The following is a 21,271-nucleotide window of genomic DNA, read 5'->3' as shown; positions in this document are numbered from 1 at the left end:
AGACTACTCTATCCGACATCTAGAGACTATTCTTTTTTTCTCAACCCCTCATTGTACATATTCCAGAATAGATTATTTTTTGGGCACCAAGGATTTGACTCCTATATTGTCTACTGCAAAAAATCATGAAATATCGATCTCTGACCATGCAGCAATATCGTGTGACTTCAACTGGTCCCCTAATAAATCCAATTATTCTCCCTGGAGACTCAATGCCACTCTACTATTGAATACTCTGTTTCTCCAGCACATTTCTCAAAAGTCTACTGAATTTTTTGACAATAACAAGGACTCTGTACCCTCTTTTGTATCAGTTTGGGAGGCGTTTAAATCCTGGCTGAGAGGTGAAATAATTAGCTACTCATCTCATCTTCGCAAGGTTAATAATGCTAAAATCTCTAATCTGGAAAAGGAAATACACCAGCTTGAGGCAACTCTTTATACTTCTTCATCCAAATCTACTCTTCAAAAGCTTAGGTCATTTAAAATGCAATATAATTCTCTGCTGTCAAGTATCTCTAATGTGATTACTTTTAAACAAAGTACTATATACTATTCAGAAGCAAACAAAGCTGGTAAACTGCTTGCAACCTATCTCAAGGGCAAGAGAACAAAACAGAGGATAGCGGTTGTTCAATCATCTACAGGATCCTCTTTAACCTCCTGTTCTCAAATTCTCGAGGCTTTTTAATCCTTTTTTATGTCACTGTACTCCTCAGAATCTACAGCTCAGGACTCTGAAATCTCCAGCTTTCTCTCAGCATTGCACTTACCACGCATCTCAGAGCACTGTATCAGCCAACTTAAAAAACCTATTTCTCATGACAAAGCTGCCTCTAGGCAAAGCACCAGGTCCGGATGGTTTGCTAGCGGAATTTTACAAGCCCTTTTCATCTTCTGTATCAGTTCATCTGCTGTCCTATTTTCAAGCTTTGCTTGAGTCTTCTTCTTCAGGCCACTTCTTGGATGCTAACACTATAGTGCTGCCTAAACCCAATAGAGACTGTACTCTTGTACAAAATTACAGACCAATCTCGCTTTTAAATACTGACTATAAAATTTATGCAAAGCTTTTGTGCTGCAGAATTGAAAGCATTGTTTATTCACTTATACACAGGGATCAGGCTGGTTTCATTAAATCCAGATGTGGTGCTGATAATACCAGATTACTGTGTCATGTTATCCCATACTATCTGTTTCCCTTGATCCGGAGAAGGCCTTTGACCGGGTAGAATGGAAATATTTGTTTGATGTTCTTGAGCAGTTTGGTTTCCCTAAATCCTTCATTCAGCTGTTATACTCCTTGCCTTCAGTGCGTATAGTAGCTAACGGAGAATTTTCTAATTCATTTGCTTTGCATAGAGACACCAGGCAAGGCTGTCCTGTCTCTCCCTTGTTATTTAATCTGGCTCTTGAACCTCTTCTAGTGGCAATTCGTAAATCAAAAGATATTACTGGTATTTCTTTGGATAAGGGGGAGATTAAACTCTCAGCATATGCAGATGACATCCTGCTATACCTCACCAGTCCTCAATCATCTTTGAAAGCCCTCATTAACCTAATCTCTAGGTTTTCAAAAATTTCAGGTATTAAAATAAATTGGGATAAAACAGAGCTGATGCCTTTGAATGACATTTGTATTCCTTTTTCTATTCAAGGGTTGCCTCTTAAATGGGTAATTTCCTCTATTAAATATCTTGGTGTCTTCTTTGACAGAGATCTTGTTACCACTATTAAAATTAACTCTGACAAAATACTTGCACAAGTTGAGTCCTCTTTAACAGCGTGGTCCCCATTAAATCTTACTTGGTGGGGAAGGCTAGATACCATCAAGATGATGATAGTTCCTAAGATCTCATATGCTTTGAGTATGATTCCCCTTCTTTTCCTTTGTACCTTTTATAGGCGGCTGGAAAAATTACTCTCAAATTTTTTATGGAATCTTAAAGTACCCAGAATCTCTCTAAGCAAACTAAAGCTGTCAAAAATGCAAGGTGGAGTTAGATTCCCTGACCTCCTACTATACCATAAAGCTTTCATTGTGCGCCAGGGTATGGAATGGATTGCTCCTTTTAATGCTGTTTCACTCCCCAGATGGCTAATCTTTGAACAATCCATCATCGACCCGCTATTGCACTCCCAATTGGCATGCGCCTTCCTAAAAATATTATCTCCAACCCGATCATCAACACTACCCATAAATTATCATCTTTGGAAAAACCTTTGGACATTCCTTGGTCTGTTACGACATTTGTGCCTATATGGAATAACCCCAACTTTAAAAATGATAAAAAAAACAAGTTTCTTGGTCTCAGTGGCAATGTATAAGAATATGGGCCCTTAAAGATTTGATACATTTGAGTAGCCAGACATGGAAATCTCTCTCAGATTTGAAAGCTGAATTTTTATTATCAGATTCTCAATTTTATCAATGGCTACAGATTAGCTCCATGTTTTAAAAAAAGTAATTTACAAATTCAGCTAATGTCTCAAACCCCAGAGCTTATTGATTTCAACTTGAGGCTTCAGCATACTGGCCACGCTGCTTCCCACACTTATAAATATTTATTAAGTAAATCCTCAACTAAATGTACAGGTTTACATAAATGTTGGGAGGAAGACATTCAGCAGCCTATTTCAGATAAACTATGGGAGCGGTTATGGAATTCCCTCTTTAGATGTTCTAACTCTTCTTCAATGATACAATCTTTGTACTTCTTTATGCATAGATCTTTGTGGACGCCTCATAAGTTGCATGTTGTTGATCCCTCTAACTCCAACTTATGTTGGTCCTGCCAATCTCAAATAGGCATATTAAGCACCTTATATTTAACTGTGTGTGTATTCAAAATTATTGGAAAGAAATTTGGTCATTACTGGTAGACATTTTCCACTTTCCTAGCCCAATAACTTTTAAATTTGTAATACTTAAAAGATCAATGCTTTAAAAGCATGCTAAAATCCAATTAATGTATCCTTGTTAACACCATGATGTCTTTAGCTTTGAAAGTAATCTTTTCGCATTGGAAGTCCTTATATCAAGTCACTTACCAAGAATGGTGGAATTTGTTTCAAACTTATAAATGTGAAACATACCTTGCTAAGAAATCATTTTGTTTTGCCTTGCATGGGGAAAAATGGCTTCCACTTGTATCTTATTTTAACAATGTAAAGTGATGATTGCTAAACTTGGTGTATCTTATGGCTTATGCATGTTTCATGCTCTGTTGCATACCCTCCTTTTTTTTTCCTCCCTTCTTTATCCTAATTTTGAAAATGTTTCCTGTTTCATGATTGTGAGCTCCTGTTTTACCTTGTATTGTAAAATTTTGCTTGTCTCAAGGTTGTGAGCTCTTGTTTTACCTTTGTATTGAAAATCAATAAAAGAAAGTAAACATAAAGCAATTCTATCGCTAAGAGTCTATAATTGAATTGAAAAATTTTACATAGAAATTGCTTTTAAAATCACAGCAGTGATGTCAACAGTGCAAAAAAACCCAAAACAAGCCTTTGGACACCTTAAAAGTTATGTGTATTTTATTGATCACTATAAATTTGGCAGTGGCATGGACCTTGCACAAGCTTTGAAGATGGTCCTATGACTGACAATCAGGAGCATTAGCTGTGCTGTCTGGTGATTCTTCTTGAGCTCCTTTGTCTGAGGATCCCATCTTACACTTTAGGTAGGAATGAGTTTTATGTTAGTGTTTAATATTTTCTCCTGCCAATGGGTATATTTTGGGGGGATTGAAGAGATTATATAACAGCAGCTTCTGGTCTCAATGAATTTTTAATGACGTGATTATTCAACTTTTTATAAATTATTTTTTGAAGCCAATAAAAATGGTCTCTTAAGAAAACACAACTTCATCAAATGTACTCTGTTGCAGAAAAGCATTGAATAACTATGCTAATTTACAAAGCAGATGAGATTTCAACATAAAAATGTATCTGAGAAGTGCCATACAATATCAATAGCTCCTGTAATAAAAAATTGATAATAAAACTTTTAGTCCACTGTCCTTTAACATTTGTACATTAATTGGAATCTTCTGGCTTTATTTCTTCTTCTGGCTGGGGAAGAAAATGCTCAAACTTGAAATTCAAGGCTTCACTCGTTAGACTCCAGATAAGGCTGCGATTAATAAAAGGGCCTGGAAGAAAAAAATACATTTGTTAATTATATATAATCAGATTATGGTTTGACTTTGGTGACTGCATTTACATACATTACTGTGAGTATTCAGAAGAAAAGCGATAATTAATGGTGGAGGGATAGGTTACTTGCTGTAGAATGCCAAGTGGAAAACAAATTCTACAGTGTATGAATCTGATTTTGTAAAATTCAATTCAAATCTCTCTTTTTAAAGTTACAATTAGCTCTCATCAGAAATGTTAAACTTAACTTACAAATTCAAAAATGAATAAATGATTCCATCATGCTGACCTGGACAAACATTAAAACAGGTCTGGACCTTATGGAAAACTGGGCAGCAACATTCAAACTCAAACTGAATAGTGACAAACCCTTGGTTTTATCAAGCACACACAAACTCACACCTCACCAAAACTTAATCAACCATCAAACATACCAAATCAAAATGCAGCTAAAAATACTGGGAATTATTATTGACAAACATCTATCACTAGACAGTCAAATATCAGCAGTAACAACAAAATGCTTCAGAACGCTATGGAAACTGAGAAGAATCAGAGACTACTTCCCTAGACAATCATTCCGGATAACAGTGCAATCGACAATATTATCACAACTAGACTACTGCAATGCAGTGGGTTGCAAGGAAAATACACTGGAATCGCTGGAAACTATCCAAAACACAGCAGCAAGGCTAATATTCAAAAAGTCGAAATAAAAAGAGTTACCCCACTGCTCGAAACACTACACTGGCTGCCAATCAAGGCAAGATTAATATACTTCAAAGCTAGTACCATGATTTACAAAATATTATTTGGTATGTCTCCAGAATATATGCTAGATATGATCGAACTATATCCAAGAAACACAAGCCCAGAAACCAGAGGCTACCTACTTCTGCACCTACCCAACTGCAAAAGCATAACTTACAAATCTATATACATGGCTGGATTTGGATACCTGGGTTCCAAATGGTGGAACTCAATACCAAAGATCACAAGAAACATATCCAAGTATCTTTAGTTCAGAAAAGAACTGAAAACCTACTTATACAAAAAAATTATACAACTGACTAAACAAGCTATTGAGGTCCTTTCTACTTCCTAATTTGTAAACCATCAGAGTAAGTTTCAATCAGAATGCAAACTATACACCATCACTGTAACTCTCAACCAGAATGTAAATTATAAACCACTTTGAACTGAAACCTGTTTTTGGATAACAGTGGGATACAAGAATACATAAATCAATCAATCAAACATGGGAATTCTTTACAGTTTTTCATCTCATGAACACAGGTCTAATGTCCTGCATGGCCTGTAACTATTAGCATTTATTTCTGTACAGTTCTGGACATTCAGTATTTCTGGGCAAAGTTGCATTGCAAAGACGCAAGCTGGATACAACTGTTCTATGTATATGTGCTTGGCAAAATATCCTCCATCAATATAGGACAGTGGTTCCCAAACTTTTCCGGTTTGCAAGCACCCTTTGTGTCCACACTGTGTTTCATGGCAGCGCCACCCAAAAGGTATTCTGGGAAATATTTTTTATAGGGGTGTACCTTTAATCTCCTATGAAGAAAGAGCTGCCTTGTACTCTTACTCAACTACTGCTGTGCTACCTGGTCATTTTAATACAAAATGTTTTCAGTATAAATCCCACAGTAACAACAGTATTCATATAAACATTGCAACAGAATGACCCTACACACACACACACACAGCTGTGACAAAACTAACCTTGATATTGGAAGGTCTGACCCAGGGCTTTTTTTGAGGGGATACCGAGTACTGGCACCTTTTCCATTGTCTGCTAAAATTGACCCATGGTCCCTCAAGTTTTAATGAAAGAACTCAGGCCCCAGACACCAATTCTGCCTTGTCATAGATTCCGTGACTGGTTGCAGGGGACCTGGCTATTGTGGGGTGGGTACCTCAGTGATCATCCCACCCCTGAGGGGCAGCCTGGCATTTGAGTATAACATGTATAGAATGTATGTACGTTTGGGAAGCTCGCCAGGTGCCCTTGGCCTGGATTGGCCGCTGTCATGGACAGGATACTGGGCTCGATGGACCCTTGGTCTTTTCCCAGTGTGGCATTACTTATGTACTTATGAGTACCGACACCTTTTGTTTGCTAGAAAAAATGCACTGGTCTGACCTATGCATTGCTAATAACATTGTGGGCTCTAGTGGTCCAAGTGGCAAAGGGCCCCCAGATCTCTTCAAAGTTGTATGTAGTATCACATTTCATTGCAGTCAGTCAACTTAAGAAACAAACATTTCACACGTTTCTATAAAGTTTAAGTTGGCCATGGTGGACTGAGTCTAACCAACTTGCACTGTTTAGCAGTGATTACTGTGTTGTTAACTTTTAAAAAGGAGATAGAGCTGCTTTTAAACTAGAATGGGGGGAGGGGAGCTTACAGCCACCCAGAAGTGCATGGCTCGGTGTGGAATATTCTCCAAGGACATTTAGGGAATCCCAGTCGAGAAGTAAGCCAGTTGTGCTTAATGAGACAGCAGGATAAAGGATGCACATTACCCCCTTCAACTTCTAAGCAGCTTGTAGATCTAAGGAAAAAACACAATCTGAAGTGTCTGTATACAAATGCTAGAAGCCTGAAAAAATAAGATGGAAGAGTTACAGCATATAGCACTAAACGATGAGATAGGTATAATAGGCATCTCAGAGACTTGGTGAAAAGAGGACAATCAATGGGACACTGTGTTAACAGGTTACAAATTGTACTACAATGAGAGGATCAAATTGGAGAGGGGACTGCCCAATATGTTAAAGAAATTGAAAACACTCCACATGAAACAAATAGCAGCGTGGAATCCATGTGTGCGGTGGTGGACATAAAAGCAAACAGGATGCTAGGAGCTTTGAGCAGGAAACGGAGTGGAACAAGTATGGATGTAATTTTGCGTGGAAAATTTTGGAAACCCCTGACGCAGCACCAGTGAAACGGGGGCTCCCTGTCGGGTTACGAAGTGGAGAGTGCCGTCTGGAGAGAAACACTAGAGCGATAATACCGAGCTAAGTGGTTTTGGGGTGACACCTTCTCGATAGACTTATTACTTGCATTCTACAGACTACTGGTTGATATAAGAATTCCGCTAGTAGCATACAGTACATTGACCTAAGTTATAGTGGACACACAAAGTAGACAGCAATTCACAGAGTACATTTGGAGATTTGAAATTGAATACATACGTAGGAGTGGAGTTTTTTTGAAGCTATATGATGGCATGCCGAGCTCAAGCCTTACAGTCTGCTTAGTTGGACTTGCTGGGTGGAGACTCCGAAGCTTTTTTCCTCCACTTTTTTTTTTTTAAAACACTTGATTAAGCTGTTCACTGAGTGGGGTGTTCCACATTATTTTTCTTTAATGTCCCAGAGGAAGGATAGATGTAAATAAGGATCCAGCTCCAATCTCAGTGCATGAGGAGAGTTATTCAGGGGAGATAAAATTTCCTTTCTCCAGCCAAAAATAAATGGAAGAAGTTCCGAGTAAAATTGAGGACTGGTGCATCAACACAGACTGAGCAGAAGTCAGTAAAAGTTTGGGTTGTAAATAAGTAGCTCAAACTCTTCATTGTAAGCTTTGTTCTGTTAGTCATGAGATATGCGGATGTAAGCTGAATTTGTTGACTGCTGAATAAAAGTTGTTTGTAACATCATCAATAAAAATTGTTGAAACATAAAATGAACAGGAGGAAATATTTTTTCACTCAACGAATATTTAAGCTCGGGAACTCGTTGCCAGAGGATGTGGAATCAGCGGTTAGTGTATTTGGATTTAAAAAAAAAATCTGGACAAGTTCCTGGAGGAAAAGCCCATAGTCTACTATTGAGACAGACATGGGGAAAGCCACTGCTTGTCCCTGAGATCAGTAGTATGAATCTTGCTAATATTTGGGATTCTGTCAAGCACTTGTGACCTGAATTGACCACCATTGGAAGCAGAATACTGGGCTAGATGAATAACTGGTCTGACCCAGTATGGCTATTCTTATGAGTTAGACCAGAGGACACAGTGATCTTTGTCATAAAGCATACAGGATAGGCGCGATCACGTGATGAGCTGAGGGGAGCGGACGCGAGATAGCTCTTCTCTAAGGCCTTGCCCTCCCACTCGCGCCCAGCACAGATTGCCACGGTGCCCAATCACCATTTCACGGGTGGGGAGAGACAGCGGGTACTTTATGGACCAGTTTGTCACCCGTAAAGAATCGAGTATGCCTCCAAAAAGTGGAAAGAAGGAGATCGAGAAGTCCCGACCCCTCGACAACAAAATGGCCGCGAGCCCCGCACCAGAGAAAAATGTCATGGAATTCACTGAAACGCAGCTTATGCAGTTAACAACAGCAGTGAAGTCCGCAATGGAGCCCCCAACTACAACAGCTCTCTAGCCAGCTTACCTCCCTCGAATCACTCCTGGCAGACACCACAAAGCGAACCGGTGAGCTAGAACAACGGATGTCGACGGTGGAAGATGAGGAGGCGGGGATGGCAGCGTGGATGAAGGAGCTAACTGAGCTGGTGCAGAAACAGTCTCAATTAGTGGATGAATTGGAAAACCGGTCAAGGCGGGACAATTTACGGATTGTTGGATTCCCGGCATCCACCCCAGAACAGCATCTATCCGAGGTACTAGAAAAATGGCTAAAATCGGAGTTCGCACTATCGGATAGCATAGAGCCACTGTGCCTTGAGAGAGCTCATCGGGTGGGATGCAAGACAGACCCAAAACAGCGACCAAGAATAATTATGGTTAAAGTGCATAATTGCATCCACAAAGTGGAAATTTTGAGAGGGATGCGGCAGAAGAGGGATTCATTAACTTTTGAAGGGACACCAATTAAAATATTTCAGGACTTCTCCGCATCGCTGCAAGAACGACGTCAGGCATTTGGGCCTGTGTGTAAAGCTTTGGCGCACTCCAAACACAGATTTGCCTTAGTTTACCCTGCAACTTTGAAAATATTCTATCAGGAGAAGTGGCAGACCTACAGAGATCCACATGAGGTTCCAGCGGACTTAACAAAGGCTCCCCCACCGTGAGGATCAAAGACAACAACAGCTAAAGTAAAAGTTGAGGTGATAAGTGACTTTATTATATGGAGGAGTGAGTATATATGTTGGCACTGTATGCTAAATTGCAGTTTCCCTATTGGGATTGCATTGTTTTCAGGCGTTAGGCAGAGGGGGGAGGGGAGGCCACCATCATTGATCTCAATAGCAGATAAAGTTGGTTAGAGTGTAGTTACATTTTGGTTAAGGGAGTAGGACAGGGAAGGGGAGTGGGTGGGGGAAGGGGGGGGCAGATAGGTTGAGGAACAAGAATTTTGCACTTCACATAAAGTTGGCTAGGCTTTCCTACAACGCACACGTGGTGTTGCCTTACACAAACATGGAACAGGGAAACAGTAGAGGAGGTTCTGCGGACCGGCATTGACCCCCCACTATCTGCGCACGATAACCTACACAAACATAAAAGTTAAGTCACTACGATTCACTACATGAAATGTAGGAGGTATCTCCACCCCGATCAAATGAGCGAAAATTCTAGCAGCCCTAAATATTCATAGAACGGACATAGGCTGCTTGCAGGAAACCTGGTTCTCAGCGGAGGAACATGTAAAGTTAAGGCGTCAGTGGGTGGGAGAGGTGCAAAAGATCAACCTTGAGTTCACTACCAAGCCATCTCCTCCTCTTCACCCTTCAACCCTCTCCCTCAACCAACCAACCCAGGCCTCTTTCTCCTCCTTTCCTGACATCACCGAGGAGGAAACCGCTCGCCTTCTTTCCTCCTCGAAATGCACCACCTGCTCTTCTGATCCCATCCCCACCAATTTACTTAACATCATCTCTCATACTGTCACACCCTCCATCTGTCATATCCTCAACCTCTCTCTCTCCACTGCAACTGTCCCTGACACCTTCAAGCACGCCGTAGTCACACCTCTCCTCAAAAAACCATCACTTGACCCTACCTGTCCCTCCAACTACCGCCCCATCTCCCTCCTACCCTTCCTCTCCAAAATACTTGAGCGTGCCGTTCACAGCCGCTGCCTTGATTTTCTCTCCTCTCATGCCATCCTCGATCCACTTCAATCCGGTTTTCGCCCTCTACACTAGACAGAAACAGCACTCTCTAAAGTCTGTAATGACCTGTTCCTTGCCAAATCCAGAGGCCACTACTCCATCCTCATCCTCCTCGTTCTATCTGCCGCTTTTGACACTGTCAATCATGATTTACTTCTTGCCACACTGTCCTCATTTGGGTTCCAGGGCTCTGTCCTCTCCTGGTTCTCCTCCTATCTCTCCCACCGCACCTTCAGAGTTCACTCTCACGGATCTTCCTCCACCCCCATCCCGCTATCTATTGGTGTTTCCCAGGGATCTGTCCTTGGACCCCTTCTCTTCTCAATCTACACCTCTTCCCTGGGCTCCCTGATCTCATCTCATGGTTTCCAGTATCATCTCTATGCTGATGACATGCAGCTGTATCTCCCCACACCAGACATCACCGCGGAGACCCAGGCAAAGGTATCAGCCTGCTTATCCGACATTGCTGCCTAGATGTCCAACCGCCACTGGAAACTGAACATGTCCAAGACCGAGCTCATCGTCTTTCCACCAAAACCCACTTCTCCTCTTCCTCCACTCTCTATCTCAGTTGATAACACCCTCAATCCTCCAGGTCTCATCTGCCCGCAACCTCGGAGTCATCTTTGACTCCTCCCTCTCCTTCTCTGCGCATATCCAGCAGATAGCCAAGACCTATCACTTCTTCCTCTTTAACATCAGCAAAATTCGCCCTTTCCTCTCTGAACACACCACCCGAACTCTCGTCCACGCTCTCATTACCTCTCGCCTTGACTACTGCAACTTACTCCTCACCGGCCTCCCACTTAGCCATCTATCCCCCCTTCAATCTGTTCAGAACTCTGCTGCACGTCTTATATTCCGCCAGAACCGATATACACATATCACCCCTCTCCTCAGGTCACTTCACTGGCTTCCAATCAGATACCGCATTCAATTCAAGCTTCTCCTTCTTACCTACAAATGCACTCAGTCTGCTGCCCCTCACTACCTCTCTACCCTCATCTCCCCTTACGTTCCCGCCCGAAACCTCTGTTCACAGGACAAATCCCTCCTCTCAGTACCCTTCTCCACCACCGCCAACTCCAGGCTCCGCTCATTCTGCCTCGCCTCACCCTATGCTTGGAACAACCTTCCTGAGCCCTTACGCTAAGCCCCCTCCCTGCCCATCTTCAAGTCTTTGCTTAAAGCCCATCTCTTCAATGCTGCGTTCGGCACCCAACTCTTACCGTTCAGGAAATCCAGACTGCCCCAATTTGACTGCCCCTATCAGACTGACTGTTCACTTGTCTTTTAGATTGTAAGCTCTTTGAGCAGGGACTGTCCCTCTATGTTAAATTGTACAGCGCTGCGTAACCCTAGTAGTGCTTTAGAAATGTTAAGTAGTAGTAGTAGTTCACTCGTGTTCCTCAGGTGACTGTAAGGGAGGGGTGGCCATATTAATTCGAAAAGGGTTAGCGGCAAAGTGGTTGAAGTGGACCCGGGAGGCCGCTACATTTTGATACGACTGTGGGCGCATGAGAGCTTATGATTCTGGGTTTATATGGGCCAAACTCTTATGATCCCAAATTTCTTGCTAAATTAACCCGATTGTGTGTGCCCTATCAATCGGCTCCACTTGTGGTCATGGGAGACTTTAACCTAGTGTCGCATCCACAACAAGACTGTTCCAACCCAGGCTCTGCACAAGGGGGGGGGGGGGGGAGATCTCATGCACTCCCACACTTTATGCAGACTCTCAATTTGGTAGATGCATGGCGTAGCCTTCATCCGGTGGAACAAGATTACACTCATGTATCACGCATGCATGGGACCCTTTCTCGACTTGACTATATCCTAGTTTCCCGCACAACTTTCCCTTGGGTCCTGAATGTGGAGATTGTTCCGGAGGAGGTCTCGGACCACTCAATTGTGTGGATAGACTTGGAGACTCCCAGCTTTTTTCAACAGGCGAGAAGGTGGAGGTTCCCTGCCTATCTTTACTCAGACAAAGAATTTCAATTGTATCTGGCGCAGAAGTGGGAAGATTACGCTAAAAACAACGACCAACATAGGGACCAACCAGGCCTGTTTTGGGCAACGGCTAAGGCCGTGTTGCGAGGTGAGATTATAGCCTATGTCTCTGCCTATAAAAAAAAAACTTGCATCTGCAATACTAAAGCTAGAAAAAGACCTTAAAAGAGCCAAATCGCAGTATATTCAGCACCCCTCCATGACCACAAGGGAGCAGCTCCACACAGTCCAGGTGGTCCTTAACTTCTTATTACACCATCTGGCTTGCCGCTCATTAGCATACCAAAAATATAAAAGTTTCAACGGTATGGGGACAGAACAGGGGCGTTCTTGACGAGGCTGGTGAAGGCGGGGGCACAGAAGCCAATTGTCTCTCTTAGAGATCCTAGAGGGAAACTCCACAACAAGAGTGAGAAGATGGCTGAGATACTTCAGAATTTTTTTAGTTCTCTATATAAGCCATCTCAAATCTCAGGCTCAGAAGTGATTAATCAGTTTTTAACACAAGTAAAGCAGCCATCATTGACAGAGCAGGAACAGGGAGAACTGGACCTCCCCCTAACGCTTAAAGAAATACAAGTGGCAATTAAAACCTTACCTGTGGGTTCGGCACCTGGTCCCAATGGATACTCAGGGGAGTTTTATAAGACGTTACCAGTATCCTTTTACCCCTGTATTTACGAGTTTTATGAGCAAACTACAAGGGAGGGCAAATTCCTGCAACACTTCAATATGGCATACATAATACTAATACACAAACCGGGCAGACCGGAGAACCAGGCGAATTCTTATAGACCCATCTCATTAATAAACGTAGATCTCAAGATCCTGGCCAAACTGATTGTCCAATATTTTACCTAGACTAATTGGGAAGGAACAGGTTGGCTTCGTCAAAACTAGACAGCAGCAGGAAATGTCAGACAATTACTCTTAGCTATGGCATTTAGTCAACAGCAAATTCCCACTTGTATGTATTCCCTAGATGCTGAAAAAGCATTCGATAAGATAGAGTGGGAATATGTATTTAATGTGTTAACATATACGGGTCTTGGCGGGTGGATTATGAGGGCCATACGAGCTTTATACTTCCGGCCTGAAGCATCAGTTTTAATCAATGGGGCTCAATCACAGTCGTTTCAAATACAAAAGGGCACCAGACAGGGGTAGGGGTGCCCTCTTCCACCCTCACTTTTCATCCTAATTATAGAACCCCTTTTGAGGGCCATTAAACACTCTGCAGAGATTCCAGGAATAAGGGTAGGGGGTGAACAAATTAAAGCTCTGTCCTTCGCAGATGATCTTCTGATAATTACTACCCAACCACAAGCCACTCTAGGAAAGCTGCTAGATTTAATCCAGTCATTTGGAAAAATCTCAGGTTTCACGCTAAATGTGCATAAATCAATTGGTTTTAATGTATACCCTATAGAGGAGGGTCTGGGTCAGATGGATATGCTTTTGGCATGGGCAGGGAGTAAAATCAAATATTTAGGTACATATATCACCCAGGATCTGACGAGGTTGTATCATGACAATGTAACACCTTTGATGGAAATGACATGTCATAAATTAAGACTGTGGAAAGATTATCCTCTGTCATTGCTGGGTAGGATAGCATTGTACAATATCTTGCTTGTGCCAAAGTGGTTGTACATTTTTCAGACACTGCCACTCTTCCTCAGACTGGTGGATGAGAAGAAGCTGGATAAACATCTACAATACTTTTTATGGAGTGGGAAAAGGGCTCGTCTCCCTATTAAGACCTTGTATGTCCCAGTGGAGCATGGAGGGTTGGGCCTTCTGAGCATCCGTTACCTCACTATTGCAAGTAGCATGCATCATATCTCTGATTGGTGTCGATCAAGATCAGACTTTTCCGCTACAAGCATAGAAACAGCGCTTACTCAAGATATACATTTTAGCTGTCTTCTGCATGTTGGAGGTGGCCCACTCCCGAATGCACTGGCTAATTCGCACATTTTCCCTACAGCAAAAGCAACATGGAAGTGGATTTGCCGCCACCACAGATTTTCAGCAAGAATGACCCCATTTTTGGCGATATGCGGCAATCCAAAATTCCCACCAGGAAACATTTATCCAGCTTTTGCCAGATGGAAAAGGCATGGTCTACAATATTTAACTCAAGTCTTGACGGAAGAGGGCCAGATCTGGTCATTTGAGGAACTGCAGATTCAATTTTTGCTATCTTCCTCTGACCATTTTCACTACCTTCAGCTGAAGCATTATGTGCTTGGGTTACCCTGGGAGTCGCTAACAGAAGACGTACAAGAAGAGTTGTCATCGGCCTTTTCTCTTCCGTCACAAGTTAAGGTCTCTCTGAGGATGCATCATAGACATATCAGAGACTCTGTACAAGAACCTAATTACACGGCCTTGGCTGGAGCCTGGAGTGGAGAACTGGAGGTTACCGTAGATAGGGTCAGTGTTTCAGGTCTTTGTTCTTAGGATCAAGAGCACTTCAAAGATGGTGGCGTTCCAGGAGCTGGACTATAAGTTCGCACTGCGGGTGCATATGTCGCCACGGCGGGCATTTTAAGTGGGAGTATCCCCGGACGGGGCCTGCCCCAAGTGCATGTCCCCGGGCGGCACTCTGGGACACATGTTCTTGTCCTGCCCACAAATTGTCACCTTTTGGTCAAGACTTTTAAACTATATTTCGGCAATGTGGCACACTAAATGGAGACACGACCCACTTCTATTGTTTGGACACCCCACATTGATCACTCCCATCCCGGTGGGCTATAAAGGGTTTATGCATAGATCGACAATAATAGCTAAGTCTCTAATTTTGAACGAGTGGATCTCTTCTAAAAGCCCTACAACTCAACAATGGCGTAGTAAAATGATCACATACATGAAGTTTGAGTGGAGAGTGGCAGAGTCTGACTCAAAATTCACGGAATCAGCCCTTTTCCGAGTTTGGACACCATTTTGGCAGACGCTGACCCCAGCGGGGAGGGGATATCTCATGAACATGTAAGACCATTTGTGCAATTTACAGCTGTATACAATAGAATGTGAATCATACCTATGAGGGGAGGGAGGTTTTTTTTTTTTTTTTGGGGGGGGGGGGGAATTTGGGAGGGGATAAAACTGGGAGCGCATCTCCTGCAATTTGTAGAGACTGTTGTTAATGAGAAAGAGTTATTCATTCTTTAGTTCAATATGGCACGAAGTGTTAGATGCCATTTGTTGAGTAGTAGTAGTACTATTTCTCTGATATGCTGTGATTCAATTTAATGTCTCTCAATAAACAGAAATTAAAATAAAAAGCATACGGGACAGACTTAAAGATCTCAATATGTATACGTTGGAAGAAAAGCGGGAGAGGTGAGATATAATAGAGAAATTTGGATACCTCTGTGACAAATGCACAGCAGGTGAGTCTCTAAAGGAAGCTCTGGAATAGGGTGGCAAAGAATGAGAGTGAAATGGAAACAACTCAGGACTAATCTAAGAATATACGTTTCATGAAAAGGGTGGTGAATTTGCTTTTACCTATCAAAGGTGAATTCTTGTATTTGATAGCCTATGTCTTAATAACTCTCTAGGGTCCATTTACTAAGGCGTGTGTTAATGATTAGCATGCGCTAAATGATAAGACGCCCATAGGAATATAATAGACATCTTATCGCTGACGATGGGCATCTTATCATTAGTGGGCCTTAGTAAAAGGACCCCTCTCTGTTAGTCTACAACTTGCTACCAACCTCTGGGTCACATATAAGGGGGATTTATAATGTTCTATTTGATACACTATGTAATGTATAAGTAATTACTATCAGTGGTGTATCTGAAAACAAGTCCCAGTGCCCCCTGTAGTACACTTTACAATGGATGTCAGTCGCTCTCCCGTACTTACCATAGCTCAGTGGTCTGTGTGTGCAGACATCTTTAATTACAGCATCCACATTTGCAATTATATGTTTGCTAGGCATATCCAGCTGAAAAAAAACAAAACAATAAAATGCCACCAAGTTTTTAAAAGTGAAAAGTAGCCATTCAAATTTTCAGCTAATTAGAACAAAAACAAAACAACTTTCTCTATTAGTTACAATGACCAAATTACAAGGAAAAGAAAAGTACTGTCCAACATTAAACCAAATAGCAGTGTAAAAACAATCATGAACATGGTACAAACAGTCACCCAAGTTTTTAAACAATTTTCCATCTTCCCCCCCCACCCCCAACATTGACAACTCACTCTGCACCCAATAGTATTAAGAGGCCTGGGTTCTCAAAGTCTCCTAGGATCCCCTCAATTACATCATCCCTCTCTCTCTCTCCTCCCAAATCCTCATAGCCTGTCCTCTCCACATGCAACCTCTCCTTTTCCTCCCTCCATCTTTGCCCCTCTTCTGTACCACCCCAAATCCTCTCTAATTCCATATTAATTTCTTCAAGCCAGGACACCTTGTCTCTGTGACTTTCATATGCCCTCTGGAAATAGTTCTTCTTCTCAGGGGGATGATCAGAAGCAAACGCCAGCGCTAGAGGCTGTTAGCGCCAAACGAGCACCTGCGTTTGCTAATGCCCCATGATCAGAATCCCCGAGTGCGTGAAACAATGCGCTTGCGGGCTCTGAACGCAAGTAGCATGGAAATGCATGCAAAACAGGGCTCTCAGATCAAATAGCATGCAAATGCATGCTAAACCTATTCATCCCCAATGATCAACGAGCAGCGCCAAAGATTGGGTTGCTGGCCGTGGCAAACCCTACGCCAGCTCCAAGTTGTCGTTAGGGTTTGCAGACCATTGGGGAGGAATGGTGAGCCCTGTCCAGCATGCATTTGCATGCTAGCAGGCCCCCATTCCCCCCAATGAAGCAACCCCCCCCCCCCCAGCAACAGGAGGCTGGAGGTCCGGTCCCCCCCCCCGATAACCCCCCCCCCCCAGGTTCAAGGAGGACTGGAGATCTGGTGGGTCTCCAGCCCCCCTTAACTCCCCTCAGCATTTCTAAAAGGTCCCTGGTGGTCCAGTGGGTGACTGACCCCCCCCCCCTAGTAACAGGGGGGCTGGAGGTCCGGTGGGTCTCCAGCCCCCCCCAAACCCCCTAGCATTACCAAGGGGTCCCTGTTGGTCCAGTGTCACTCCCCCTACCCCCACCACCCCCATCCTTGAGTTGGAGAAGGGAGGAAGCCTGCCTCCCTCCTCTTCCTTCGACGCTGCCTGCAAAATGGCGACGCCCAGCCCGACCCAGTGTATCCTGGATGCGTTGGGCAGGGCTTCACACCAGGATGGTCTTCAAAGAACTCAGCTAGAAATGCATGAAGCAGTAAGCGACTCTGTTGGGGATATTGTACTGTTAAGGTTGAATTGTATAACCAAGGGTTAAGTGTGAGATTAAAGTCCCTCCCCAAATAACAATGCCCCCTCCCCATGTGTAAGTATTAACTGATCTAATTGGTGAAAGAATTCGCTATGGTCCGCGTTAGGTCCATATACATTTACTATAGTGTATTTGTGTGTCCCCACTTTACAAACTACTAGTATAAAATTGTCCCCCCTTATCTCGGATGATTTTTGAGACATCCCATGGGCGGGAGTCGTTGAATGCAATCAGAACCCCCCTGGCCTTACCCCCCGCACGGTTAGATGCAGAGTACATATGAGGATAATTACGATGCTTACACAAATATTCATATTGTGACTTTAAATGCGTCTCTTGAATTAAGGCAATGCCCACCCTCAAGCGAACCAGTTCCCGAAATAGCAGCTGGCGCTTCATATATACATTCAAACCCCTGACATTCAAGAGCATTAACTTTATGTCCGACATCCTAACAATATTATACTCCTACCCCTACTGTTTATGGGCCCTCCACCCCCATTCCTCTGCTAACCACTAGCCTTGCCCTCCCCTTCTCCCCCCCTCCAAACCCCTCCTCACCCTCCCCTCCTGCCTAAAGAGACCCTTCTCTTCCCCTAATAAATTCCCTCCCCAACCCACTTCCATGTATCCATAGCACCTCTTCCATATCCAAATAGGTGTTTAAGGGAAGGAATGTGACCCTCTTAACCCCAACCGATTATGCTGCCATTTATACTGAACCCCCCTTCAACTGCCCTTAATTCAAACATGGCAATTCACTATGTCCTCCGACTCTATCAAACATCCCAATTTAACATCAAACAAACCCAACTCTCAACACCCATAAACAAAGCAACAGCCATCACAGCTCAGAGCTGATCCCCTAAGAGTGACCCATCCCAATCACCACAGAAGGAACCTAGGCACATTATAAACTCCCAGACCAGCTTCAAGTTAGGCGGCCAGCCAACTGCTGGCGCTGCAGGTGCTTGTGCCCCACTCATTGCCATTTCGGATGTGTCCTCAAGCCTGTGTCCGATCGAGACACTCCAGATGTTGATGGTGTTGCTGCCAGCTCTCCCACCGGAAGGACCTCGTGTGCCTCTGAAACTGATTTAAGCTGGTGCTGTTTTCCATCTTTGTAAAAAACCAGCATAAACGGGTGCCTCCACCTATAACGAATGCCCAGGTCCCGTAGACTAGCTGTAACAGGTTTCAGGTCAGCCCGGCACTTCAGAGTGGCTGCCGCCAGATCCTGATATATTTCCACAGGAGTCCCATTTAAAGCCACTCGCTTGTCGTGCTGCTGTTACTACTCATTCCTGTAACTTGAAATCCTGAAAGCATGCTATAATGTCTTTAGAGAGATTCTGCCTAGTTGGCCCCAGAGCTCGATAAGCTCTTTCCAAAATTACTTTTTCTGGCACAATAGGTGACTCTGATGCTGATAGCAGAGAGCTGACCACTCGTTGGACCACCGACTATCCTGATACGTTGGGGTCTCAGTAAGGCTGCGAAACCGGAGGTTATTATGTCTACTCCGATTTTCCAGATCCTCCAGTTTGTCGGACATTAGTTGCTGGACAATCCGTACATCAGTGATCTGCCGATCTATAGATCCCAGTGCTTCCGAGTGGTCATCGAGCCGGCCTTTGGCTTTCTCTACTCTGCGGCCCAGTTCTGTGATCTCGCCCCTCAGATCAGCTCCCAAGGCGGCCAAGTCTGATCAGACTGCTTTCAAGTCCGTGCGGATCTCCTGGAGCCAAGAACGCGCCATTCTCGAACGCGAATTGAGATTGACGGGCTCTGCTCAGTTTTGCATCACTTCTCCCAATCCCTCACGTGCCAGGTGCCTCCAACTTGCTGATCTGGTTAGGGTTACTTGCTGTGAGCCGGGGGACTGCAGGAAAACGCTGTGGGTTCTCGGGAGCACGGCGTTTAAGCTGCCATGTTCTCCGATGACATCACTTCCTCCCCATTATCTCTTAAGTTTGAGGAAATGGTTAAAACAGTAGAAGCTGTGAAAGAAGATCTAACATCCCGTGTTAATGTGATGCAAAAAGATATTAAGCAAATACAAGAATATTTACCTTCCTAAAAGGCCTGGTAAGAATGACAGAGAACGTAGAACTGAAATTGATAATATGGATTTAAATAATATTTCAGCAATTCTGGAACAATTGATTGATAAAGCATCTGAAAGAGCTACATTATTGGTCTCCTTTATACTTGAACAGGATCTCAACAATATCTTGAGATTATACTTTAAACATTCTAAAGACCTGTTCGGGGGCGAAAAAAGTTGGATTTATCCAGACGTTACCAGAGTTACCCAAGAGAGAAGAAAGATATTCTTAGAAATGAAACAACAAGTGCTTGATCTTGGAGCTACTTTTTTCCTGGCTTACCTGTGTAAATGCATGATAAGACTTGGAGACTCAAAGTATATATTTTATGAACCAGAACAATTTTTTTCTAGATTTGAAAAGACTTAAGTAATATTAGATAATGTAAAAGCAGAGTCTCTATTCACTGCCTTGATTTAAAATGTTTTTCTTTTTTTCCTAATTTACTCCTTTATTCTATAATCACCCCCCCCCCCCCACTAAAGTGGTCTAAGAAAGTTAATGATTTAATTGCCTTTATTTTTTGTAAAATTCTTTGTTAATAATATTCTAACTGTGTTTCTGTACACAAGTGTTTGACTTGTAAAGATATGAAAACTATCATAAATAAATAAAATAAAAAGAAAAAGGACCCCTAGGAATATAACTAGTATGATTCAGACCTTTATGGGTGGTGAACACCTGAAATGCCCTTCTGTGAAATGTTATGAAGACAAATGGTGACAGAACTCAAGAATGCATGGTATAAACACAGAGGAACACTATATGGAAAAGGATGGAATCCAATTAAAGCAAAACTTAAATGACCACATAACTGGAGTAAGCTTTGATGGCAGCTTCAGAGATTGGGAAGTAAGACCAATGCTGGGCAGACTTCTACAACCTGGGTCCCGTAAATGGCAAAAACAGATCAGGATCAAGGCTGGAGTGGTCCAGTCAGTAGTTGGGAAGTAGGATAGGTGCCAGGCAGACTTCTATGGTCTGTGCCCCAAAACTGGCAGAGAGAGATGGACATAAAGTATACCAGTATTTACTCATGAAATAGTGGAACCTGGCCAGATTCAACTCTGGCCATCTTGATGGGCGAACTGGATGGACTGTGTAGGTCTTTATATACCAACATTTACTATGTTAGTGCTATGTTAATCTTTGGGCTGTTCCAAAAAATAAGTTCTGGCTAAGCCACTTTCCCAAGGATTTTAAATTCAACTAACTCTGTCCCATCCCCACTACAGTCTCCCCAAACAGCTGAGTCACCAGCTGCCTATGTTGGTAGGATTCGGTTTCCTGGATTTCTTCTCAAGGAGACTGGCTTGGCAAAATTCCTACCAGTCAAATGCTGTATTGCTTCCCATGTTGGTTATTTTCTTAATCTATATAAATTGCGAGCTATTAGAGTATTAATTAACATACACGCAATCAGCATACATATACTCTATATAAATTCTACTGCTGTTTTTGAGCCTGTGATGAGTAGACAGGACTCCCATTAAGGTGGTTCCCAACAAAAGGAGCTCCTGTCTG

General features: G+C 43.0%; 1 protein-coding gene across 1 annotated transcript in view; it reads right to left on the bottom strand.

The window, feature by feature from the left end:
- Nucleotides 1-3,519: 3,519 nt before the first annotated feature.
- Nucleotides 3,520-21,271, bottom strand: part of MRPL1 (mitochondrial ribosomal protein L1) — a 48,174-nt gene continuing 30,422 nt past the window's right edge. The window contains exons 8-9 of the mRNA XM_030190548.1: nucleotides 16,173-16,254; nucleotides 3,520-4,154 (exon numbers count right to left, since the gene is read on the bottom strand). Coding sequence (XP_030046408.1) covers nucleotides 4,039-4,154; nucleotides 16,173-16,254 — 198 coding nt within the window. The 3' untranslated portion in view covers nucleotides 3,520-4,038. The remainder of the gene's footprint in view (nucleotides 4,155-16,172; nucleotides 16,255-21,271) is intronic.

Source organism: Microcaecilia unicolor, chromosome 2 (genome assembly GCF_901765095.1).
Source record: "Microcaecilia unicolor chromosome 2, aMicUni1.1, whole genome shotgun sequence".
NCBI classification, from domain to species: Eukaryota; Metazoa; Chordata; class Amphibia; order Gymnophiona; family Siphonopidae; genus Microcaecilia; species Microcaecilia unicolor.
Note: the sequence above shows the minus strand (reverse complement) of the source record. Positions and strands in the feature narration are given on the sequence as shown.